Source organism: Prionailurus bengalensis, chromosome B3 (genome assembly GCF_016509475.1).
Source record: "Prionailurus bengalensis isolate Pbe53 chromosome B3, Fcat_Pben_1.1_paternal_pri, whole genome shotgun sequence".
Taxonomy (NCBI): Eukaryota; Metazoa; Chordata; class Mammalia; order Carnivora; family Felidae; genus Prionailurus; species Prionailurus bengalensis.
Genome location: NC_057355.1, coordinates 62097688 through 62123785, shown reverse-complemented (window position 1 = coordinate 62123785; position 26098 = coordinate 62097688). Strand labels below are relative to the sequence as shown.

At 39.8% G+C, this 26098-nt stretch overlaps 2 protein-coding genes across 4 annotated transcripts in view; one reads left to right on the top strand and one right to left on the bottom strand.

Annotated features, from left to right (window-relative positions):
• The window catches only part of NUSAP1 (nucleolar and spindle associated protein 1), a 41347-nt gene extending 22549 nt beyond the window's left edge, over positions 1-18798 (top strand). Inside the window, 7 exon segments of the mRNA XM_043555613.1 lie at positions 3786-3895; positions 7826-8001; positions 11862-12019; positions 14847-14963; positions 17269-17377; positions 18531-18589; positions 18592-18798. Of these exon segments, the coding sequence (XP_043411548.1) occupies positions 3786-3895; positions 7826-8001; positions 11862-12019; positions 14847-14963; positions 17269-17377; positions 18531-18589; positions 18592-18623 (761 nt within the window). The 3' untranslated portion in view covers positions 18624-18798.
• A 1177-nt stretch (positions 18799-19975) lies between these two features.
• The window catches only part of NDUFAF1 (NADH:ubiquinone oxidoreductase complex assembly factor 1), a 28902-nt gene continuing 22779 nt past the window's right edge, over positions 19976-26098 (bottom strand). For all 3 annotated transcript variants that reach the window (XM_043555616.1, XM_043555615.1, XM_043555614.1), the window contains 2 exons: positions 21493-21567; positions 19976-20737 (listed from right to left, as the gene is read on the bottom strand). In XM_043555616.1, coding sequence (XP_043411551.1) covers positions 20588-20737; positions 21493-21567 — 225 coding nt within the window. In that variant the 3' untranslated portion in view covers positions 19976-20587. The remainder of the gene's footprint in view (positions 20738-21492; positions 21568-26098) is intronic.

Genomic DNA, 26098 nt, shown 5'->3' with positions numbered 1-26098 from the left:
ATCTAATTTTTTTAGTCTCTTACGGCCATCATTTCCCCATGTTGGTACCAACGAAGTATCCTGTCCACAAAAGGAAGGTGAATGTTAACAGAAACTTCTCACCACATTTCTAGCTGGCTGTGGCAGCCTCAGTAGAACAAAAATCACAATAATAGTGAGAAACAAGGCGTGACAGTGCATCACAGTAAGGAAACATAGAGAAGGTAAGGATAGTCTTTTGTTTCATTGGACCATCAACTCCAATGTAGCTTGGAGCTTCTGCCATGCGTGGATTAGTCAGCTTCCAGAGTGACTAAAGCAGGGCTGCAGTCTCCTGGAGGCTCCAGAGTTGCAGATTGCTTTTTCCGTATGGTCAGCTTGCATGGCATTGATGGGTCAGGAATACACTTGCAGTTTTGAGATGCTGGCTTCACTCTGCTGTAGTGAATCCAGGGACCCACTTCTACTACTGTTACTGCAATAGGGGTGGACAAAATGACAGTGAACGGTCCCCTCCAGAGAGGTTTTAGGGGTTGAACAGTTCATTCCTTTATCCATATTGCATCTCCTGGTTTAAAGGGGTGAGCATCTGGGGTCAGATTCATAGGTACTCGTTCCCTGACCCACTGGTGTAAGGTGTTTAGGGTAGACCCAAGGGCCCGCATCTGTTGTCTTAGGATTAGATTGTCTATCTCATTTAGATCCCCTTGATAATGGGGCGGTGGGGGGACGCCTCCGATTTGCAGCTACAGTCTTTTTCCCTGAAGATCCCTTATCTCTCCCTGCCTAATATTAACTCTTTTCCTATTTATTTCTCCCCTGGAATAGGGCCTGTAATTACTGTTAGGTAACAGGAACAATGAACATTCTGGCTTCTTCAAGCTGATAAGGGATGGTGTAGGGGTACAGCAGTTAGAGTCTACCCAAAGGTTGGTCGAGTGGCCCACAGTATAGTTGTACAGGAAGGCGGCATAAACATTAGCAGACACAAAGAGACAAACACAAGGTAAAGATGATACTGACCAGCAAGATGGCATCTTAAGATAATGTCTACAGTTTCCAAACCTGTCAAATAACCTAGGAGAGACCCTAACTTTGTAAACAACGTATGTCAGGGAATCTCTCATAACCCAAATGATAGAGAAGCAGGAGCAGTAAGTAATCAATGGTGGCTCTATTTCCAAGAGTTTGGCCCTAACTTAATTAACAAAAAAAATTTTTTAAAGCATCTGATGCCTGTGAGGTGTTTAATTTAGAGTTCTGGCTGAGTATAAGCAGACAGTCTACTTTATTTTAATGTGTAAAACTTTTTTAAGAGCCAGGAGTTCTAGAGAAAGAGTGAAGGCAGCCATTTACCATAATTAATTTGAAAATTTTTAGATAAGCCAAACCTGGGTATTATTTTATAAAGCAGAATTTTTCTTACTTTTGTGACTTTTCTGTCTTGTAGGGGAAGGCCTTTACCCAATTAGTAAAAACAAAACAAAACAGAATCCAAAGCAGGCTCCAGGCTCTGAGCTGTCAGCACAGAGCTTGACGCGGGGCTTGAATTCAGGAACTATGAGATCATGACCTGAGCCGAAGTCTGACTGTGACCAAGCAAGACTTTCCTGGTCATCATAGAATGTACTAATTTTATTTTGGCCCAACAGTAACTTATATATTAATCATTGGCCATTGAGGGAAGGGGTTAAAGGGCCAGAGTCAAGGTCTATTTCCTGCCTTTTTCAACAATGCCCACATGAATATGTTTCAGCCATGTGGATATCCATTTTTGGCATACAGTGGGTTAAGTTTAGTATCTTAGTAAAAGCCCTTCATATATCACCCATCCCTCATATGGCAGAGGCATCCGTTCCTCTGCTAAACAAGAACAACACAAATGTGGAGGATTTGGAGGCCGGCATCAAGAGTATTGCCATTATTTTCCCAGCCTTTGGATCAAAGAAGGAATTTTAATCTTAGCCCTGTGTACTTTTAAAATCCATTTATTTTGGGGCGCGTGGGTGGCGCAGTCGGTTAAGCGTCCGACTTCAGCCAGGTCACGATCTCGCGGTCCGTGAGTTCGAGCCCCGCGTCAGGCTCTGGGTTGATGGCTCAGAGCCTGGAGCCTGTTTCCGATTCTGTGTCTCCCTCTCTCTCTGCCCCTCCCCCGTTCATGCTCTGTCTCTCTCTGTCCCAAAAATAAATAAACGTTGAAAAAAAAAATTTAAAATCATTTATTTTAACCTTACTCTGTCCTGACCACACATAAAATTTCTTTTTAAAGATTTTCCTTCACGAATCTTCTACAACTTTTCTTTGCATTTAGATTTTGTCCCAAGCCCTTTCGCTCCAAATAACCAGTCTCATATAGGACAAAGTTACTTACTTTTACCTTCAACAAAAATACATTTACATTTCTTATATTTTTCTTTCATATCTCCTACTTATCTACACACAGAGTTGCTTTTCTTATTTTTATCAGCTTTAACTACATTTAGCAGAATTTTAACTCTTAGAAACCTTAGTCTCCAGTGAAACCTAAGTAGTAACCAATCGTGAACTCTGTTACATCAGAATTTTTTTTTAGATGGCAAACTTATGAATCCATTAAGCACAAAGCATGTTTTTCAACAGTTCCAAATATCCTTAGTTTTTTTGCAACAAGTCAAGTACAAACCTATATCTAGTAATTCATGTTTTAGCCTCTATCTGGTTAGATATCCAATGAATTCAGTCTGAATCTATCATGCAAGCAAAACCTTAACATTTTAGGTTACCAAAGACTTTGAAAGCTATCTGAACAATTACCCATGGAAACTTTGAGACAGACAAAATTAACCATCACTTTAAGTCATCCTTTTGTTAACAAATTGGAACAGAGATAACATGAGCTTATTTGACCTTCAGCAAATCTAGGTAGAATGAAAGTTTATGTTTTGTTTTTTTTAATGTTGATATTTTTATGTGTATTATTTTTACTGTTTATTTTTTAGTAACCTCTACACCTGACCTGGGGCTTGAACACATGATCTCAAGATTTCAGACTGACCAGCGCCCCTAGGATATTCTTAATCAGAATAGCACAAAGCAGGGATCAGCCAAGTACTGCCCACTATGGCCTGCCTTAAAACCCTCAAGCTGAGAATGGTTTTTACGGTTTTAAAGGATTATAAAGGGTTTAAAGGGTTATAAAAAATATATATATATATGTATATATATATATATACATACATACACATAAATTTGACATAATGCTTAGAAAGCTTGAGATCAAGGATTAGCAAACCTTTTCTATAAAAGGTCAGACGGTTAATATTTTTGTCTTTGGGGCCACATATGGTATGATCTCTACCATATATACACGCACATACACATACACACACACACACACACACACGTATACATATGTATACAAAGACAAAAATATTTACCGTCTGACCTTTTATAGAAAAGGTTTGTCCTTGATCGCAAGCTTTCTAAGCATTATAAAAATGTCAAATTTATGACTAAGGAAAGGCAGCCATTTGATTAATTGGTGAGGGGGGAGGCAAACCTATTACTCTTATTCTCTGGATTAAACCAAATATCAGGAGTAAAATGGACAATGGAAAAATGGTAAGTGTTTGATAGGTTATGAGATGAATATAATTTGTTCCTGACTTTCCAAAAACTAAAAGATTTGAAATTAAAGTTTTAGCAAAGATGATGTTGAAGTTGACAGGGATGCAGAGAAGAGAATAAGTATTAACAGAAAGACAAAGGGAAGATGAATAAATGGAATTGTCTTGTTACTAACTTTCATATTTTGGGGAACATTCTAGACTTTAAGAAGCTTCATGAGGCTCGTTTTAAGGAAATGGAGTCCATTGATCAATATATTGAGAGAAAAAAGAAACATTTTGAAGAACACAATTCATTTAATGAACTGAAGGTATGCCGATAAAATCGTATACTTTTTTACTTTTTGTTGTTATTTTTAATCTCTATCCAACATGGGGCTCAAACTCACAACCCCGAGATCAAGAGTTGTATGCTTTACCAGTTGAGTCAGGCTGGTGTCCCTAAAATTATGTTCTTAATGGTACTGAACCATTTGATTTTAATCTTGGTACCTTAGCTAATACAGCCAGCTTTTTATTACTCTACCATTGGAATGGATTTGAGTTTAATGTATATTTATCATCTGAAATTGATTCCCCCCACCATAAGAATTTTCAGAACTCTCCAAATAAAACAGGGAGTCCTCACTATAAAGAATGAATTCCAGGGGTGCCTGGGTGGCTCAGTTGGTTAAGCATCCGACTTTGGCTCAGGTCATGATCTCGAATTTGTGAGTCCGAGTTCTGTATCGGGCTCTGTGCTGACAGCTCAGAGCCTGGAGCCTGCTTTGGATTCTGTGTCTCCCTCTCTCTCTCTGCCCCTCGTGGGCTCATGCTCTGTCTCTCTCAAAAATAAACAAATGTTTAAAAAAAAAAAAAAAAAAAAAAAAAGGAAGTGAATCACTTTTACTGGCTAACTTAGAGGCTTCCTGATAACTGAGCTCCCTGGGGGCCCCTCTACTGGTCCTGCTGGACTCAAGGTCCCTTCAAGTAAGAAAAGGTGAACTCAACCTCGAGGTTGAGTTAGCAGAGCAGTGAGTTGATGACATCCTGTTATGGCCTTACATGGTATCTGGTATTAAAGAGGTGCCACTCAGAGGGCTGGGAGACATTTATTTTCGAATTTAATAATACATACAACCTGCTTATTAAAAATAATTGGAGGCAGTCTGTGGTGTTACAACACAAAACAGTATAAAATTGATTTAAAAGGGGCAGAACAAGATGGGTGCTTCAGTGGCATCTGACTCTTGATTTCGGATTAGGTCGTGACTGCATGGGTCATGAGTTCAAGCCCCACATTGGGCTCTGCACTGAGATTTTCTCTCTCTCTTTCTGCCCCTCCCCCACTCATGCTGTCTCTGTCTCTGTCTCTGTGTCTCTCTCTCTCTCTCTCTCTCAAAATAAATAAATAAACTTAAAAGATTCAAACTCTGATAATATCTTTTAAAAAATAATAAAAGGGGCAGAACATGAACACTGTTAGCAGGGACAGTGTCTGCTGTATCAGTCACTCCATTGAGTTTTGTATTTTCTGATACATAGGCCAATAGAGAAACACACTGGGTGATGAATTTAAAACTTTTTTTAAGGGGGCACCTGGGTGGCTCAGTTGGTTAAGCATCCGACTATGGCTCAGGTCATGATCTCATTTTGTGAGTTCAAGCCCATGTCGGGCTCTGTGCTAACATTGTAGAGCCTGGAGCCCACTTTGATTTTTGGGTCTCCTTTCTCCCTGCCCCTCCCCTGCTCACACTCTGTGTCTCTCTCTCAAAAATAAACATTAAAAAAGTTAAAAAAAAAAAAAAAACATAAACCATAAGCTTCTTAGTGAGAAGCTGAATCTACAGTAACAAACATTCATTTAAACTATTTATAAAACCACTGTTACATAGTTGAAGACACCATTTATCAACCAGTTAACAATGGCAAAGCCAAGCCATGGCATTTGAATGCTTCCGTCTAACACCCTGGGTGGAGAATCAGACAAGAGATACTCAGTGTCCCATAGTCACATTTTCTTAAACTTTAGCAAGGGTTGAATACCTGGACAGGAGGGCCATACTGATGCTTTACAGAAAGTAGACATGTAGTTCCTTTTTTGTATATGCATGAGCTAGCTGCAAATATGCCTGCAGCAGGGCTAGTCGTTTCCCTTACCATGAAGCTAGGTCTACTTAAATACTTGATTGAAAGTCAAGTTGTCTATACTATGTAATATGGGTGAATTAATTTCCAGGTGAAAATTAAGGGCAGAACAACTACCTCAATCAGAAACTTGTGTGTAGGCCTGAAGATGTGTTGAATACATGAGTAAATTATTTTTTACTGATACCCCATCTGAATGAGTTGATTTCTAAAATCTCATGCCCACTCCCCACTGTACAAGGAATAGATCTATCATGGGTTATTTGGTATGATCTGTTTGGAAACTGGAAAATAAAAAATAATTACAGTGACTTCACTATAGCTGATAGGAAGTTGTTATTAACAGTTGACATGTTTTGGGATTGGTCATTGGATAGTGTTAGATAATCATAAATAAGAGATCCTAGACAGGATCTTGACTTGGATAATTAGAGCAGGGAAACCTATTTGACTTAGTCACCAAAGGCTTTTTCTACAAACATCAGAAACATTGTGCCCCGAGATGCATGTTTATTTTACCAAGAGTGGAAATGATGAAATCTTAAAATCTTTATTAATATGATATGAAAAAAATCCCAGTTGAATTAGCATTTCTTTCATCATTATATGTTTATATGTTATAATTGGCTGAGGGTTTTTTGGTGAATTTTTTTCTCAATTTTTAATGCATTTATTACCCATTTATATTAATGCTATAATATATTGCAAATACTTTCCTACAGTTTATATTTTAACTATATTAATGGTGTCTTTTATCTTGTGAAAGGCTTTTTTTTAATTTATCCACCTTTTCCTTTTAAGGGTCTGAGTTTTTTTTGCTATGTCCCTCCTATTCCAAAAATCATAAAAATGAGCTCTTATTTATTTTTACTGCTTTTATTATTTTCCCCTATATTTAATCCTTAACCCACATCTTTGTGTAGACGTATGATTGAGCTCTTTGCTTTGTTAAGACGGAAGAGGATTTTTATTGGTAAAAGAAAGGGAGAAATTGATTACATGCATTGTTAACAAAATGAATTAGTACTACTACAATCAATGGTATAATATTCTACCTGAAGAAAAAGTCAGAAAGATTGATAAGGGCTAGTAGGATCATTTCTACAATTTAAGTTGCTCAAACAAAGGTGTAGAGTTGATGGTCCTGACACCAGGTGAACTGTGTGTGAGGAGACACAGCATGGAAACTGGGAATCTTCGGGGAAAGATAGACATAAAAAGTGTGGTTAAATAGAAGAGTGTGCTTGTTACGTCTAACCTGGGCTCTTGGCTTATGGTACAGATGTGTACTTAGTAAATATTTTGGTTTTAACTTTGTCTCACTTAAGAATCTCTTCTGCTTGTATGTTGAGATGAGAAGTTAACATAATTCTCTTACTGCTTTATTTCCTAGGATATAATCAGTATTTTTCTATCTTAAAATTTCAGTAGTCCCACCACTGTTGTCCTTAACAAAGTTGCATTTCTTCTGTTTGCAACAGAGTTTAAACTAGTGATAGGAAGACATTGTTATTCTTTGTGCCTTGACAATATCAAAAAAAGATAAAGTAGGAGGACTCTTCCCAGTCATTTCAAAGGGAGCATTTCCCCCTCTCTCCCTCATTTGGTTTTAGTTTTTTTGTTTCTTTGTTTGTTCTTTAAAGAACTTTTTAAGAAACCACTGGAGGATAATTGGGGTAGGGGTGGAGTTACTTGTAGATTACTCATGCTAATTATGTAATAGGTGGTTCTTCAAGTTTATATTTAATAAACTGCGTATCACCTTCTCAAAGATACCATATGTCCAAGGGAAGCTACTTATCCTCCTTTCTGGACACGGGATTGTTGAGCCACATCTTCTAGTCAGAAAATACCTGGGTTCATGGCAGCTTGGAAAGGCTTTCTGTCACACATGACTCAGCACAAGCAGAAGTTACTCCTAACTCAGTTACCATACCAAGGCAAGTTGCAAGACACTGCCCACCTGGCAGGTAGGAATAGGATGAGGTGGTGAGAAGGAAAGATAACAAGTGGGGTTAAAATTGGGATAGAACAAGGGGATGAATGGGGGTGCTCTGGAGACAGTATCCTCTAAGAAGCCAAACTTGAACAAGGTTGTGGGTGTCTTTCTTCAGAAGCCTCCTGTCACTAAGGGAAAAGTGGCGACCCCAGTTCCTCTCAGGGGAAGACTCCCTGTGGCTTGTACTCCCACCAGCCAGCAACGCTCGCAGGGGGCCGCAGGCCGCAGCACCTTGTGCGGGAAGGGGTCCACCAAGCGTCCTGTTCTGTCAGCAACTAAAATGAACGTCAGGTAAGAAGAGGATGAGATCTCAAAGCTTTACTGCTTCCTGTACATTTCAGGTAGATGACATCAAATGTGTTTCAATGTTGGTGAAAAAGAAGGCAAAGAGGATCAGAACAGAAAGATCAACAGATGGTTTTTATAAATTCTAATCTTTCTTTCTTTAAATTTGTGTTCTGTTTTCTTATTTTATCAAATTTCTCTAAGCTCATATTTGGTTCATAAGATAGAAAATATATATGGATATTCATTTTATTAGTTTAATGCATGCCTGCAAAGATACATAAAATTTTTCCATTGACTTAAAAGTAAGGTTGAAGCTAAATTCCTACAGAAAGTCTCTCAATGCAGTGAACTAAATTGACTCGTCCTAAAGTAGAAATATTATAACCCTTTGGGTACTAGTGTCATGGCCATCATGCCTCATTGATCCCTCTTGTTTCTTGTGCCTTTCCTGATAGCAAGATAGCCATCAAGTATAAGCATCACAGAGATGAAGATGTTCAGGCCCCTTTTCTTTAATACTGAAACTTTTTTTTTTCTTTAATTTACATCCAAGTTAGTTAGTACATGGTGCAACAATGATTTCAGGAGTAGATTCCTTAATGCCCCTTACCCATTTTAGCCCATCCCCCCTCCCATCCCCCCTCTACTAACCCTCCCTTTGTTCTCCATATTTAAGAGTCTCTTATGTTTGTCCCCCTCCCTGTTTTTATATTTATTTTTGCTTCCCTTCCCCTGTGTTCATCTGTTCTATGTCTTAAAGTCCTCATATGAGTGAAGTCATATGATATTTGTCTTTCTTTAATTTCGCTTAGCATACTACCCTCTAGTTCCATCCACATAGTTGGAAATGGCAAGATTTCATTCTCTTTGATTGCCTAGTAATACTCCATTATATACATATATATGTATATATATACCACGTCTTCTTTATCCATCCATCAATGGGCATTTGGGCTCTTTCCATACTTTGGCTACTGTCAGTAGTGCTGCTATAAACATCGGGGTGCTTACGCCCCTTCAAAACAGCGTATCTGTATCCCTTGGGTAAATACCTAGTACTGCAATTGCTGGGTCATAGGGTAGTTGTATTTTTAATTTTTTGAGGAACCTCCATACTGTTTTCCAGAGTGGCTACACCAGTTTGCATTCCCACCAGCAGTGCAAAAGAGATCCTCTTCTCCTCATCCTCGCCAACATCTGTTGTTGCCTGAGTTGTTAATGTTAGTCATTCTGACAGGTTTGAGGTGGTATCTCATTGTGGTTTTGAGTTGTGTTTCCCTGATGATGAGTGATGTTGAGCATTTTTTCATGTGTCAGTTGGCCATCTGGATGTCTTCTGTGGAGAAGTGTCTATTCATGTCTTTTGCCTGTTTCTTCACTGGATAATTTGGTTTTTGGGTGTTGAGTTTGACAAGTTCTTTATGGATTTTGGATAATAACCCTTTACCTTGTATGTCGTTTGCAAATATCTTCTCCCATTCCATCGGTTGCCTTTTAGTTTTGCTGATTGTTTACTTCGTGGTGCAGAAGCTTTTTATTTTGATGAGGTACCAATAGTTCATTTTTGCTCTTGTGTCTCTTGCCTCTGGAGGCATGTTGAGTAAGAAGTTGCTGTGGCCAAGGTCAAAGAGTTTTTTTGCCTGCTTTCTCCTCGAGGATTTTGATGGCTTCCTGCCTTGCATTTAGGTCTTTCATCCATTTTGAGTTTATTTTTGCATATAGTATAGGAAAGTGGTCCAGGTTCATTTTTCTGCTAGTTGCTGTCCAGTTTTTCCAGCACCACTTGCTGAAGGTACTCTCTTTATTCCATTGGATATTCTTTCCTGCTTTGACAAAGATAGTTGGCCATACATTTGTGGGTCCATTTCTGGGTTCTCTATTCAGTTCCATTGATCTGAATGTCTGTTTTTGTGCCAGTACCGTACTGTCTTAATGATTACAGTTTTGTAATACATCTTAGGTGCGGGATTTTGATGCCTCCAGCTTCGGTTTTCTTTTTCAAGATTGCTTTGGCTATTTGGGGTCTTACCTGGTTCCATACAAATTTTTAGGGTTGTTTGTTCTAGCTCTGTGAAGAATGCTGGTGTTATTTTCATACGTATTGCATTGAATATGTAGATGGCCTTGGGTAGTATTGACATTTTAACAATATTTGTTCGTCTTACCCAGGAGCATTGAATCTTTTTCCATTTTCTTGTGTCTTCTTCAGTTTCTTTCATAAGGTTTCTATAGTTTTCATTGTATAGATATTTCACCTTTTTGGTTAAATTTATTCCTAGGTTGTTGTTTTTCTTTTTCTTTTTTTTTTTTTTTTTAATTCTTAATCTCCGCACCCAATGTGGGCCTCAAACCCACACCCTGAGATTGAGAGTTGCATGCTCTACCAACTGAGTCAGCCACGTATCCCTGGTTCTCTCCTTTTTCAAGGGCATTTGCAGCATCTAATAGAGGTGGTGCCTGGTAACACTTCCCCCAACACATGCAATTATTTGACATAGTTTTTAATTTTTTTAAATATTTATTTTTGAGAGAGACAGAGTGAGAGCAGGGGGGGAACAGAGAGAGAGGGAGACACAGAATCCAAAGCAGGTTCTAGGCTCCGAGCTGTCAGCACAGAGCCTGACGCGGGGCTTGAACCCATGAACAGTGAGATCATGACCCAAGCCGAAGTCGGACGCTTAAGTGGCTGAGCCACCCAGGCACCCCTGACGTAGTTTTTAGAGTTTAAAAATGCCCTGATGTTTAGAATTCTATTTACTGACTTAGCTTGGAATATGAGGTAGCTATAGTTGGCAGTTTGGATTGTATTTAATACTACTTAAGGACACCATGGTCAGGGGTAAATTGTTGCTACACTGCAGTATACAGAGCAGCCTGGATTTCACGGCACTTCTCCTAACATTCAGTTTTCTTAACTGTGTTGTAAAATGTTTTGTAATAATTTTGAGGGTTGATTCAGGATTACCGCTACATCTTGAGTAGAAGTCCAGAAGTTCTCATCTGTTAATTCTACCATCACCACCATGTATATTAATATCTGTCCTTTCTGAATTTCACTGAGTCTAAGGACCCCATCAACCAGAGATTCACCATTATCATAGGGACCACTAAAAAAAATCACTGCCAGGGCACCTGGGTGGCTCAGTTGGTTGAGTGTCCAACTCTTGTTCTTAGCTCAGGTTGTGATCTCATGGTTGTGAGTTCAAGCCCCACAGTGGTCTCGGTGCTGATGGTGCGGAGCTTGCTTGATATTCTCTATCACCCTCTCCCTCTTCCTCTCCCCATCTTGTGCTCTCTTCCTCTCAAGATAAACGTTAAAAAAAAGAAAAAATCACTGCCAGCTATGATGTGTTACAAATTATTAAACACATCCCAAGTTCAGACATTAAAATGTAGAAAAACTGTGCATCATAGAAACAGTGAAATGTGTTTATGGCAATTTGCCAAGAGTAGACAATGGCCTTATGTACATTTCAAATAAATGGCATTCTTCTAGGAAGATGTAAGATCTGTTCCCGTTACTTATTTGGCATGGCAGTCTCCTGTTCCCTCTGACTTGACATCATCAGGAGGAGAAAGTACTTCCTAAACTGTAACTTGAACCCCCCGGCAGCTCCTTTGAGCTTTGCCTTGTCCTGTATTGGTCAAGGCAAGGAGAGCAGAGAATACAAAACCCTATTTTACCAGAAAAGTTGATAAATGATTTGCTTTAGTATCAGTGTTTTAAAATGTTTACTCTGCAAAAGAGGTTCATTCACATAAATATTTATTGAGTCCTTTTGCTACTTGGTGACACGTGTGTGTTTGATACAAGTTACTCTTGACATAAGCACTAATGTCTTGTACCCCACTGTCCTGTTCAGGTTTTCAGCTGCTACCAAAGATAATGAGCATAAACGGTCACTGACCAAGACTCCAGCCAGGAAGTCTCCGCATGTGACTATGTCTGGGAGTACCCCAAAATGCCAGGCTGTGCTTCAGACATGCAAGCTGAAGACCACAAAGGGGAATTCTGCTTCTGGTAAAACAGAACAAAAACTCTGGTTCATCTTTAAGCATGTAACTTCCTGAAATTAAGTATTATATCTGTTTACTTAAAGCTACTCCATATCCATAAAATCAAAAGCAAAAATTTGACCATAGCATATTTTTCATTTTATATTGGTGAGGAAAATGCCAGACACATAAACAAACAAAAAAAGTGATTACCGCCTGAGGACTCCATCCTGTCTAGGAGGAGTCCTAAGATGGTAACCCTCCCTGAAGAGCATTCAGCTCCTTCTCGAACTCAGGGATGAGAAGGAGGATCAGAGTATGCATTACAGCCTCTGTTTAGTCCTCTGGGACTCTGAAACAGGATTCCAGAGTTCACGGAATAAATGCCGCACTATGGACCAGTAGATTGTGTGAGCCAGAATAAGCCATATGGATACTCTTCTACACAAAGTCTACTTAATTAGTACCTACATTGACCAGTTGGTTTTCAAAAGAATACTGCAATAGTGGTATGAAGTTTAAAAAAGTCCCACCAGCAGATTGAGGCTTGTATTAGAATTAAGTATGTCAAGATTCTCCGGAGAGTCCTACTGAATGTGTCAGGAGAGAGTCTTGATCACATAGAAAGGGTTGCCAGCTTGCCCAAGACTAGAGCAATCCAGCTGGAGCTTCAGACCAAAGGAGAGTACAGTGTCGATAATAATCAGTGTGGAGACTGTTGAGAATTTCGTCATACCTTAAAGATAGAATAATGAGACTGACAACTGTATTTTAAAAGGGTCCAAAATGGTGGGAACAGTAAGTTTATGATTCCTCCTTAAATGAGCTAATTCCCATTCTAACCTTTAATTTACACCAGCAAGTAGACATTCCATATAACATTATATTTTGTTGTTGTTGTTAAATGTTTATTTTTGGTAGCACACAATAGGGGGAGGGGCAGAGAAAGGGGGACAGAGGATCGAAAGCAAGTTTTGTGCTGCCAACAGCAAGCCGGATGTGGGGCTCGAGCTCACGAACTACAAAATCATGACCTGAGCCGAAGTCAGATGCTCAACTGACTGAGCCATCTAGGCACCAGTCCATATAACATTCTAAATCTTACAGTATGGGAGAAAGGGGACTGGGCAGAGGGCAGTACTAAAAATGGAGTGGACTTGGCTAAGATACGACTGTGTTATTTTACAGAGAGCTGGGGTCACAGAGTAGCAGCCCTTACCTCGTAATGAGAAAGGACTCAGAAATGGTCACAGATAAGGACATGAGGCAGAAACTAAATGTTTACCATATTCAGAACTTTCTCCTCATGGTAATTCGGGGGTGTGCCCAGTTAGGATGGGCTAGTTTTTCCCTAACAGATAGGAGTTTTATGTAAAGGAAATAAAATTGTATGATTTCTTTTCCCTGTGATTTGCTTCTTTCACTCAGCATAATGTTCAAGAACCATCCGTATTGATAAATGAGCTAAAGTTTATTCATCGTCACTGGTATGGATGTTTTTCAATGTATCTGTTTTACTCCTCATGGACATGTGGATATTTCCAACTTTTGTTATTATGTATACCGTTAGGACCATTCTTATCAACCATGTCTCCCATACACATATAAGAGCTTCTGTAGACCTAGGATGGACTGCTGGTTAGCAGGGTTGCAGATGGCTACTGTACAGGTTGAATTGTACCCATTTAAACTCTCATCAGCATTGTGGGCAGCCCCAGTGTTTCCCACCACCACTGGCACCTGATAGTGACACAGTGAGATCTCTTAAGCACAGGGGTTTTGTGATTTTTGGATTTCACTGAGTGGTCCTAGACGCTGGTGGCTTATTCATGTATACACGCAAGTGCTAACATAGGACAATAGCCAAGTGCAGCCTGTGATGGAAAAGAATTATAAAATGTGCCCAACTCTAGTACAAATTGGGCTGAGTCCTACCATCTTTGTGTATTAACTTTATGGTACAAGAATTCACATTTTTGAGGCGCCTGGGTGGCTCAGTCAGTTGAGCGTCTGACTTTGACTCAGGTCATGATCTCACAGTTCCTGAGTTCAAGCCCCGCATCAAGCTCTGTGCTGACAGCTCAGAGCCTAGAGCCTGCTTCGGATTCGGTGTCTCCCTCTCTCTCTGCCCCTCCCCCACTCACGTTCTGTCTATCTCAAAAATAAATGTTAAAGAAAAAAAAATTTTTTTAAAGAATTCACATCTTTTAATAAGTTTTATTAAATAACAACCCAAGCCACGGATCTTTTCATCTATATGTGATAAGGTTCCTTGCCGGCTTTATATCTATTTGTGTGAAAGAAAATGTTACTAATGTATAATATTTTTAATTTTTTTTTTAATGTTTTGTTTATTTTTGAGACAGAGACAGAGCATGAGCAGGGGAGGGGCAGAGAGAGAGAGCGAGACACAGAATCCAAAGCAGGCTCCAGGCTCTGAGCTATCAGCACAGAGCCCAACACAGGGCTCAAACTCACAGACCTCGAGATCACGACCGAAGTCGGACGCTCAATCGACTGAGCCACCCAGGCACCCCTAATGTATAATATTTTTAAAGGATAAATAATATCAGGGACACAGGTTGAAAATTTACCCACTTCTTTAAACAGGATTTTCAACACCCAGCTGACCCTAGGAAATACCATAATATTGAGACTATTTGGGGAGCTGGTCACAAGCAAATCTCAGTGGTTAGCTTTCCTTGGTTATTCTTTTTTCCCCCTTTTCCTTTTTAACCAAACTGATGATCTATAGATGATATTCCTAATATTGAGAAGTGGTACTTCAATAAAGAACTTTATAGATCTTTTTTCTAATTAAGCCCTGGGGGGGTTGTTCTTTGGTTTTGTAGTTGTTACCCCATTCAAGTTGACAACTGAAGCAGCACAGACTCCAGTCTCCAACAAGAAACCAATATTTGATCTCAAAGCAAGTCTGTCTCGTCCCCTCAACTACGAGCCACACAAAGGTATGTGGGAATGTTCTGAGATACAAGACATGCAATAGACTTAAGATTAAATAGTTCTGCAGATCTGAGGATGTGAAAGATTCTCACACTTGACCCCCTAGAATTCCTTCCCCTTGGGCCCACATGACCCATGATTAAAAGACTGTCCACTAAGCAAATACTAAATAATTGATTCACCTACATTTTTGTTAATCCAAAGACATAACTTCTAATCAGTGTTAGGGCAAAGAAAATTTCAGGCAAAATCAAGAAACTTGGAAATTGGCCTTTGGGTAAATGAATGTTTTTTGTTTTTTGTTTTTTTTTACAACTTTCAAGTGATTCCAGGCTGGAATCTGCCAGTCCAACAACCTGGGACCTTTATTGGCCATATAAATGCCCATATAAATTGGGCATATGTTAAAGTATCTGTATCTTGCAGTGATTCTAAAATTACTTTAAACATGAAGACTTCCCACAAATCATGTCCAATAGTGTTTATCTTTAAATTAGTAAACAAATCTTATTTAGAGGTTACTCATTTGTAGTCCAAAAGCAAAACAACTACTTTCCTCTCACCCTGCAGCCCTCCCCTCTTTTTCCCATATGTGGCCCTGGCACCTCTATTCACTGAGTTGTCAGGGAGAAACCTAGGAGTCCTCTGGCTCCTTGCTCTCTTAGACCCCATACCTAGTGCATCAGCTGGTCCTTTGAGCTCTACCTTTGATATAGATCTTTGACCCCAACTATTTTCACCCTCCACTGCAACTCCCTTTCATCCAGGTCATCATCATCTCTCCTAGACTTTTGGAATAGCCTCTAGGCCCCACTCCAACCTGAAAAACAGATCAGAGCACGTCACTGATTTGCTCAGAACCTCTTAAGAGTTCTCATCTCTCCCCCAAGTTGATTTCATCACCTCCTCCCCTGATGTTGTGCCAATAACACTGGTGTTTCACCCCCTCAAACAGACTGAGCTCATTCCCACCTCCAGGTCTTTGAACTTGTTATCCCTCTGGTCCACCTAGAATACTAGTCCCACACCCCTTTGCACAGCTCCCTCCCTTGTTTTAATGCAGCATTCACTCAACTGTCACCAACTCAGAGGGCTTTCCTCCCTTCCCTGCCTCACACACTGCTGTTTTCTGTTTCTTCGTAGCATGTTACTTTCACCTGATACATGTTACCTGACTATAATCCACCTTTACCACTGAAAAGTAAGCCCAAAAGAGCAAGGATTATTTAAAATTTATTGTCAAAATGGTTTGCATACAACACCCAGTGCTCATCCCAACAAGTGGCCTCCTCAGTGCCCATCACCCACTTTCCCTTCTCCCCCAACTCCCATCAGCCCTCAGTTTGTTCTCAGTATCCAAGAGTCTCTTATGGTTTGCTTCCCTCCCTCTCTGTAACTTTTTTTTTCTCTTCCCTTCCCCCATGGTCTTCTGTTAAGTTTCTCAGGATCCACATAGGAGTGAAAACATAAGGTATCTTTCTCTGACTGACTTCTTTCACTTAGTATAATACCTCCAGTTCCATCCATGTTGCTGCAAATAGCCAGATTTCATTCTTTCTCATTGCCAAGTAGTATTCCACTGTATATAAAAACCACATCTTCTTTATCCATTCGTCAGCTGATGGTCATTTAGGCTCTTGCAATAATTTGGCTATTGTTGAGAGTGCTGCTATAAACATTGGGGTACAAGAGCCCCCATGCCTCAGTACTCCTGTATCCCTTGGATAAATTCCTAGCAATGCTATTGCTGCGTCATAGGGTAGTTCTACTTTTAATTTTTTGAAGAACCTCCACACTGTTTGCCACAGTGGCTGCACCAGTTTGCATTCCCACCAACAGTGCAAGAGGGTTCCCGTTTATCCACATCCTCTTCAGCATCTATAGTCTCCTGATGTGTTAATTTTAGCCACTCTGACCATTATGAGGTGGTATCTCAGTGTGGTTTTGATTTGTATTTCCTAGATGAAATACTTTATAATATTAAATATGTTTAACCTTGGGATAAACTACTTAGTTGTGATGGCTTTTTTTAATGTGCTATGTAATTGGATTTAGTATTAAGATTTTTTTTTGTAGTATGAGGACTATCTGTGACTTTCCAAGGATTAAGAAGTAGGACATACTTTTATTTTTAGGAGAAAAAAATGCAAATTGGATCTGTGGAATATGAAATTAAAGCTAATAGAACTATGCTGGCAAATATCTATAAAAACAAAGTGTAAATACTGAAAAGGAGTAGTCCCAGATAGAGAATAAAATTGGGACTATAAATACAAGAATCTTCCTAACTCTTTGTCTTTCCTAAACTAGGAAAACTGAAACCATGGGGACAATCTAAAGAAAAGAATTCTCTGAAGGAGCATGTAAGCAGAGTTAGCTTCCACAAGAAAACTTACAAACAACCTCCTCTCCAGACTAGGTGAGTACATAATTATGCAGGTCTATAGTTCTTTTAATGTTGAAAGACTATAGATAAAAAGAAAGCCTCTGAGGGACAGAAAGTTTTGATAATAGTGGTATTTAGGAAGAGTAGGAGTAGAATCACATACAGAACTGCCTAACAGTATGGGTGCCTAAGCCCCACCACAATGGTTTCTAATTTAGTAAGTGGGAGGTGGGGCCCAAGTAACTGCATGGTTTACAAAGCTCTGTAGGTGATACAGAAGGGGACACTGTTCTCTCACATGACCTATTGGCCCCAACAGGACACCTGGACAACCCTCCAGCCCCTAATCCAAGTGCCCGGAGCACCTAAGTATACAGATAGATGTAATTCTTCACTCCCAGGGAAACCTGGGTTACTAGGCTACACTAGGGGAGAGCCCAGGATGATCCTAAGCGGCTTCGTTCTGCTTGAAAACCAAGTTAAAGCCAGAGCTTGCAGTGGGCTGCGGCAGGTGCTGGTGGAGTCATTTCCCCAAATAAAACTCTACTGATGCAGGGTTGCCCATCATTGAGTTGCCTATAGCCAGCTGCCACCAAGACCTTTACTAACTTTGCTGTTAAGATTGTTAACATAGGAACACCTGGCTGGCTCAGTCAGAAGAGCATGCAACTCTTGATCTCCAGGTTGTGAGTTCAAGCCCCACATTGGGTGTACAGATTACTTTAATAAAACTTAAAAAAAAAAAAAAAATCATTAATCCTGACTCCCCCTGTCTGAATCCCCAGTTCCTTACAGAAAAGTACAGTGGCTTAATTCAGTAGACTATGGTTCTAGTTCAAGTATTTTCACCACACTATATGACTTTGAGCCTGACCTCTAACTTCCAAAAGTAGAGATTTCTCATTTAAAACAAATTAAGGCACCAAGGTGCCTTCTGTCCCAGTTTCATGCTTAATTGTAGGGTGCCGCATTAACATAAAAGGAAAAATACCAGTTTGTAGCCCTTTAACACAAATGACTTACAGATATGGCTTCTATCAGACAAGCCACTAGATAGAGGACAGTGTCCGATGAGAGTGTGTTCTGTGCAAGTGTGCAGGAGGTCAGTGTAAGCTTGGACAGGAGTGTGACAACAGGTGGATTCTTGAGCTTCACTAGAGCCTAATGTGTACCTGTCCCTCCTTAGGGAAGAACAACGGAAGCAACATGAGCAAAAACGAAAGGAGAAGAAAGCAAAGGTTTTGGGGCTCGAAGAGGCCTCATCATGGCTGAAGATTAATTTTTTGATGTCTTGTAAATATTACCTTATTCTGAACACTTTTTGTAAATATTTTTCTACTATCTTCCCCGCTTTAGTCAAAAAACCTTTTTCTGTTCTTTGTTCACTATTTATGTAGTGTCGGTGCATTCTTAACATGCTACATCTCCGAAGACGTTATTAACTTTAAGGCTCACATATTCTTTGACGTGGTTTTTACTTAAGTCTCTCTACAATTCACTTTTGAACTGAGACTCATCCTATAGATTCTTGACCTAGATTTTTCATGTCAAGTTCCGTGTGCTGATTCTAATATTAATTGTAATCCTGTTCTAGGCAACAGCATTTACCCTGATGGTAGGTAGTTCTACCACAAGCTTTAGTAGAAATTGCACCAATAAAAAGTTATGAATAGGGTAAGTTGAGAAAGTTCACTTCTTGCTCCTCTAGAGAATCTAGTAGTCTTGATCAAACTGGGGGCCATTTGGGTTTATTATGGCATTAATATTCTACCTATGTGAAGTATCTGGTTACCTCTGCACATTAGTTCAGATCACTTAATATAATTGGCTTCTGTCACTCAACATACTCTATTGCTCATTCTAGCCTTGCTTATTTAAAAACATACAGGGCCATACTGAAATCTGAGGATTGCTGCTTCAAGGATCATTATGCTCTGTGAAACTGACCTTTTACTCACTTTATGGAAAAAGACGACTTGCTTAGCACCATAGCCATGCTTGTTGAACCTAAGTGGAGCTTCTGAGCTTTGTACTAATTAAGATATTCATAGGTGTTTTCTCATGGTGGTAGATGGATTGTTTGTAAATAAATTGGCTTCCAAGATTGAGTTGACCAGGTAAGATGTTAACAGGTGTCTACTTGTCCTCCTTGTGCATTCTTTCCTGACCACCTCTTCCCACCCTAAGAAATGATCATGTCTTCCTTCTGTATTTTTTCACAGCACATACCAATTCTGTTATACTTACCGTTAGATATGTGAGCCCAGAGAACACTGATATATTTCTGGGTGCTGAATATATTCAGATATTGCTAGTAAGGTAGAGATCATTGGAAAACAGACTGGTATTATGTTAAATATGTGTCTACCATATGAGCCAGCAATTTTCCTAGGTATATATATATACCCAGGAGAAGCAGAATCACATGTCCAGACAAGAACTTGTATGCACTATTTACACCAGTATTATTCATTGTAGCCAAAAAGTAGAGAAAATGCAGCTGTCCATTAATGGATGAATGGATTAAAAATTATTAGTACCTCATTCTTTTTTAGTACACCATAACATGATATAACATGGATAAATCTCAAAGACATTTATGCTAAATGAAAAACCACCAGACATAAAAGATCACATATTATTGGATTCTATTTGTAGGAGACATATCCAGAGAAGATAAACCCATGAAGAAAGTAGATCCATAGATACCTGGGCTGGGAGAATGAGAAAGAAACTCAATTAAGGTTTCTTTTTAGGCTTGATAGAATTTTCTAAAATTAGCTTATGGTAACGATTGACAATTCTGTGAATATACTAAAAAATCACTGAATTGTACAGCAATCTTTAACAGTCTCCTTTCCTCAAATGATGGATTAGAAAACACAAGAAACCTATGAGGAACAGAGAGAGACAAAGACATCAACAATCATCTTAGAGACACCCTGCTTTGACAATACCAACTTGGGCAGGAATAGTTCCTCACAGGAATCATTCTAATCCAAAACAGTTAAGTTCTTTACCTATTATCTCCACATCAGGACTTGCATTCTTTAAGCTGAAGTGCAGCTTAGAACCTGGTTTCATGCTGTGTCTCCCACTATGGGGCCTTTCTTGGCAACAGCATTTAGCTTTGTCTCAGGGAATACATACCAGCCGTTAATGGGAAGCTGTTAAATATTTTGTCTCTGTCATCATGGATGATACTATGCAGTTTGGTAGTACAAAATTACCATACCATCTCTACTACTTAAAAAGTCTTGGGTTAAGCTCTGGAGAATTTTCATAAGCAAATTCTTCTGTGTGGGCTGGATCAGCAAAAACTCCAATAAAATCTATCTCCAGGAAGAATGGACCATCCACTTTATCAGCCAGGGTGAATCCAACAGAAGAGATCTACATTGAAAATACAGAAATTGATCAAAATCTCGTATACTGATACCATTCCTGGAGTTTTGAAGTTCCTGAGGTGATTAATATAACTAGGTCTTGGGGCACCTGGGTGGCTCAGTCAGTTAAGCGTCCGACTTCGGCTCAGGTCATGATCTCTCAGTTCATGGGTTCAAGCCCCACATGGGGCCCTGTGCTAACAGCCCAGAGCCTGTAGCCTGCTTTGGATTCTAGGGCTCCCTCTCTCTCTGCTAGCATGGATGCGCAGGGCTCACTCTCCACTCTCTCAAAAACGTTTAAAAAAAAAGAATTTAACATAGCTGGGTCTTGACACTATCAGCCCTTAGCAAGTACACCAGAGTTCTCAAATGCTGTAGCAAATCATAAGTGCAGGGCTGATTTTCTACCTTCTACTTTCTCTTCCCTCTCCAAAGTAGTGCCACTTCAGACTGGTAAGGTCAGCATGTATGTCTAATGCAGGTTCCTTGTAGCCCTCCTAAACTTCAATACTTTTCACTAATTTGGAGCTAAAATAAAATGTGAGCAGGCTGAAATGATGACAACCATAGGAAATTCCTGCAGGATGGAGGTTTGGCTCACAAGATATGTCTGAGTCAACCTCCATATGGGAGTAACAGGGATGGCCTCAAGAATTTTTAGCTTTCATTTGCCAGCCCTCAAAAATGAACTGAAATGATCCTCACAGGAGTTCTGTTTCACTAAAGGGAACAGTTCTGAGTGAAAGTACAGGAAAATGTTACCTTATCAAGCAGAAGCTGGTACTGGGCATCCCGGATTCTTCCTTGATTAGAGAAGAAAAATTTGGAGAAAGGAATCTGAAAAAGAAACCATATACTTAACATCTCAAATGTCAGCAAGTGAGGCAGTTGTATGGAATTGCAACGATAATAGTTTAATGCTAATGTTATTTAATTCTAACGTTATAATTCTAATACATGCAGTTATGACAAGTGGCTAGTCATTTTGATCACTGATATACATTTTTTAAAAATGAAGTATTAGTTGGGCACCTGGGTGGCTCAGTCAGTTAAGTACCTGACTTTGGGCTCAGGTCATGATCTCATGGTTCGTGAATTTGAGCCCCACATCAGGCTCTGTGCTGACAGCTCAAAGCCTGGGAGCCTGCTTTGAATTGTGTCTCCCTCTCTTTGCCCCTCCCCCACTTGCACTCTGTCTCTGTCTCAAAAATAAATCTTTAAAAAAAATTTTAAAAACTTTAGATGGCTCCTGGGTGGTTCCATCGGTTCAGCTCAGGTCATGATCTCACAGTTGGTGGGGGTTCGAGCCCCGGATTGGGCTCTGTGCGGACAGCTCAGAGCCTGGAACCTGCTTCAGATTCTGTATCTCCTCCTCTCTCTGGCCCTCCCCCTCTCAGGCTCTGTGTCTCTGTCTCTCTCTTAAGAATAAACCAACATTTTTGGGGGCGCCTGGGTGGCGCAGTCGGTTAAGCATCCAACTTCAGCCAGGTCACGATCTCGCGGTCCGTGAGTTCAAGCCCAGCGTCAGGCTCTGGGCTGATGGCTCAGAGCCTGGAGCCTGCTTCCGATTCTGTGTCTCCCTCTCTCTCTGCCCCTCCCCCGTTCATGCTCTGTCTCTCTCTGTCCCAAAAAATAAATAAATGTTGAAAAAAAAAATTTTTTTAAAAAGAATAAACCAACATTTTTTTAAAAAATGAAGTATTAGAAGAAAACAGATAAAAACCTTTTTAAGCCAGAAATCCCAAAGGAAAAATGATACAGTAGAGTACAATTTAACCTTCTGACAACAAAGACAAAGGATAAATATGTGTAACATTTATGAACAAAATTCTAATATCTTAAACACAAAACTTTCACAAATAACTAAAGTTTAATAATCAATAGAAACACGGGGAAGAGGGAAAATGGGCCCACTTGTATACAGCGGGTAGGTGTGCAGATTGGTACAACTCTTAGAGTGGCCGGCAACTGGGAGGCAAGAGTCTAGGAGGATTCCAAGAAGCCCCCTTCTGTATACACACACCCTCTTCCAGGTATTCATGCTAACCTCTGTTGCTGAGAAGGGACTGTGCACAAGTAAGGTCCTAAAGCAGCAGACCTTAATGTAGGGAAGATTATCCACTGTAGGCCCGATTTAATCACTTGAGCCTATAGGAGGGACTGGTGAAAGAGCCTAAAAGCATCAGCGATTCAGTGGGGGAGATCCTCCCCTTTTTCTTCTAAAGGTGGAGGAAACGAAATGGCAAGGAATGCAGGCAGCTCCTTGGAGCTGAGAGTGGTCCTCAGCTGACAACCAGTCAAGAAACCAGGACATTAGTCCTACAATCACAGGAACTGAATTTGGCCAATAACCTTAATGAGCTTGTAAGTGGATTTTTCCCCAGAGCCTCCAGAAAGGAATATAGCCCAGGAGACACCTTAATTTTAGCCTTCTAAGGCCCTGAGCATTGAACTCAGCCATACCAAGTCCCAACTCATGACCTATCAAATTGTGAGCTAATGTGGGTCTTTTGAAGCTGCTAAGTTTACGGTAATCGCTCACAGCAATAGAAAACAGCAATATTTAGCGAAATTTGAAATGCTGTAACTTTGACCTACCAACTTCACTTTTAGGAATTTATGTTACAGATAGACTCTGACAAATATGTAATGGTACAGCTTTTTCTAATTAAAAAAAAAAAGGAAAAATAGGGGAATGGTTAAAAGATTAAATTGCATCCACACAATTCAATACTGTACAGCTGCTTCTTTTCATGTAGATCTACACAGGATGCAATGGCAGACCTCTACAATGTATTAGGAAAAAAAATCTAGGGCACCTGGGTGGCTCAGTCAGTTGGGGGTCCGACTTTGGCTCAGGTCATTATCATAGTTTGTGAGTTCAAGCCCCACATCGGTCTCTGTGCTGACAGTTCAGAGCCTGGAGCCTGCTTCAGAGTCTGTCTCTCCCTCTCCCTTTGCCCCTCCCCCACTTGTGCTCTGTCTCTCTCTCTCTCTCTCTCAAAAATAAAAACATTAAAAAAAAATTAAGGGGCGCATGGCTGACTCAGTCGGTTAAGCATCCAAATTAGGCTCAGGTCATGATCTCGCGGTGTGTGACTTTGCCCCACATCAGGCTCTGTGCTGATAGCTCAGGGCCTGGAGCCTAGTTCAGATTCTGTATCTCCTACTCTCTCTGCCCCTCCCATGCTCATGCTCTGTCTCTGTCTCTCAATAATAAATGTTTAAAAAGATGTTGTTAATTAAGAAAAATCTAGACAATATACAGTATAAAAATAAATTTTTTAAAAGCCTCAAAAAAATAATAATAAAAAATTTGCTAGAGCAATTGGAGAGTTCCTGGATGGCTCAGTAGGTTGAGCATCCGACTCTTGATTTCAGCTCAGGTCATGATCTCACGGTTTACGGATTCAAGCCCCACATCAGGCTCTGTGTGGAGAGTGTGGAGCCCTCTTGGGATTCTCTCTCTCCCCCTCTCTTTCTGCCCCTTGCCCACTCATGTTTGTCTCCCTTTCAAAATAAACTTAAAACAAAACAATTTACCACAGCAACTGGGAACAACCCAGTGTCTATTAATACAGGAATCAACTATGGAAATTCCATTTAACAGAAAATGCCAGGGGTGCCTGGGTGGTTCAGTCGGTTAAGAGTCCAAATTTGGTCCAGGTCATGATCCCACAGTTTGTGGGTTCGAGCCCTGCACTGGGCTCTGTGCTAACAGCTCAGAGCCTGGAGCCTCCTTCGGATTCTGTCTCCCTCTCTCTCTGCCCCTCCCCTGCTCATGCTCCCTCCAACTCTCTCTCTCTTTCAAAAATAAATAAACGTTAAAAAATAAAATTTTTTAATGCCAAACAAAATAACAATAATGAAAAATAACTCCACAAAGCGACAGGGAAGCTCTCTAGGATTTAAATTAAAAAAAAAAAAACCACTAAAGATGTACAAAGTTTGTTATTTATACTTTTGAGTAAAATTAGACAAAATAAGAACATGTATTCACATTTGCTTATATTTGCATAACAAAACTGCCAACTACACAAGAAACTACAGAGCGGCTCCCTAGAGCGGGTGGGCAGGAAGAGTCAACAGGGACATGAGTGGGAGTGAGGTTTCTCACTGTACATCATTTTAGATTTTTGACTTGTGAACCAAAAAATTAATGTGCTGTTCAGATTACTTATCACCAAAAACACTTGTGGACATAAAAGTCTCAATTCAAAGCTCAGATTCCAACCCACCACTGCAGTAGATCACACTGCTCACATAGCAGATTTAAATGCAGTCACACCCTATTTCACCTGCTCTCTTCAATCCTGTCAGACAAACCTGGGGGGACCCCCCCCATCAATTTTTCATTTTGCACCCTAGTTTCACACTTCATCTACCTCATTATTCAAAATATATTTTGGAAATGGAATCAAGGCTACCTGGTTGCCATTCAAGGAACATGTGTCATCCACCCTACTGTCCCCTCAAACTAATCTCTTCTATCTTTTTGACAACAATTCTCTAAGAACACTGTCTACATCAAAGGAACTGGATTTTTTTTAGCTGGATAAAAAAGATAAGAAGAAACATTAAATCTTGCATTAAAAGCTTGCATAAAAAGAAAAGGATGAACAGTTGTTCTCTCTTTCCAAGGGACAGTAAGCTAAATTTTATAATTTTTCCATCATTTTCCTCTGTTTTCTCCCTATAATCAGAGTAAATACTTAAGCATCTCACTTCTATCTACTAAAGGAGAATTATTCATGCAGAAGTTAACAGCAATTAGTAACATTTAATTAAAAACCTCTTGTGACTACACCTATTGTAATGAGCACTGAATAATGTATATAAATGGTGAATCACTATGTTGTATACCTGAAACTAATTTAACATTGTAGGTCAATAACACTTCGATTAAAAAAAAATCTCTTCCCCAACACTTTCCCTTAATAATTTAAAGAGAGCTGGGGCGCCTGGGCAGTTCAGTCGGGTAGGCGCCCAACTTCAGCTCAGGTCATGATCTTGAGGTTCCCGAGTTCGAGCCCCGCATCGGACTCTGTGCCGACAGCTCGGAGCCTGGAGCCTGCTTTGGATCCTGTGTCTCCCTCTCTCTCTGCCCCTCTCCCGCTCTCGCTCTGTCTCTCTGTCAAAAACAAATAAAAATATTAAAAAAAAATAATAATAATAATAATAATTTAAAGAGAGCTGTTGCAAACAACTATTCTTTCTGGCCAAAGTTAGGACTACATGTATTTTCAGGGAAGAAAGTAATTGTTAACAATTAAATAGCAATAATACCAGAGAATAATTTGTCAGTGTGCAAGCTCTAAAAAATGTACATACCATTTATTCTAGGTATGTTATTTCTGAGAATATATCC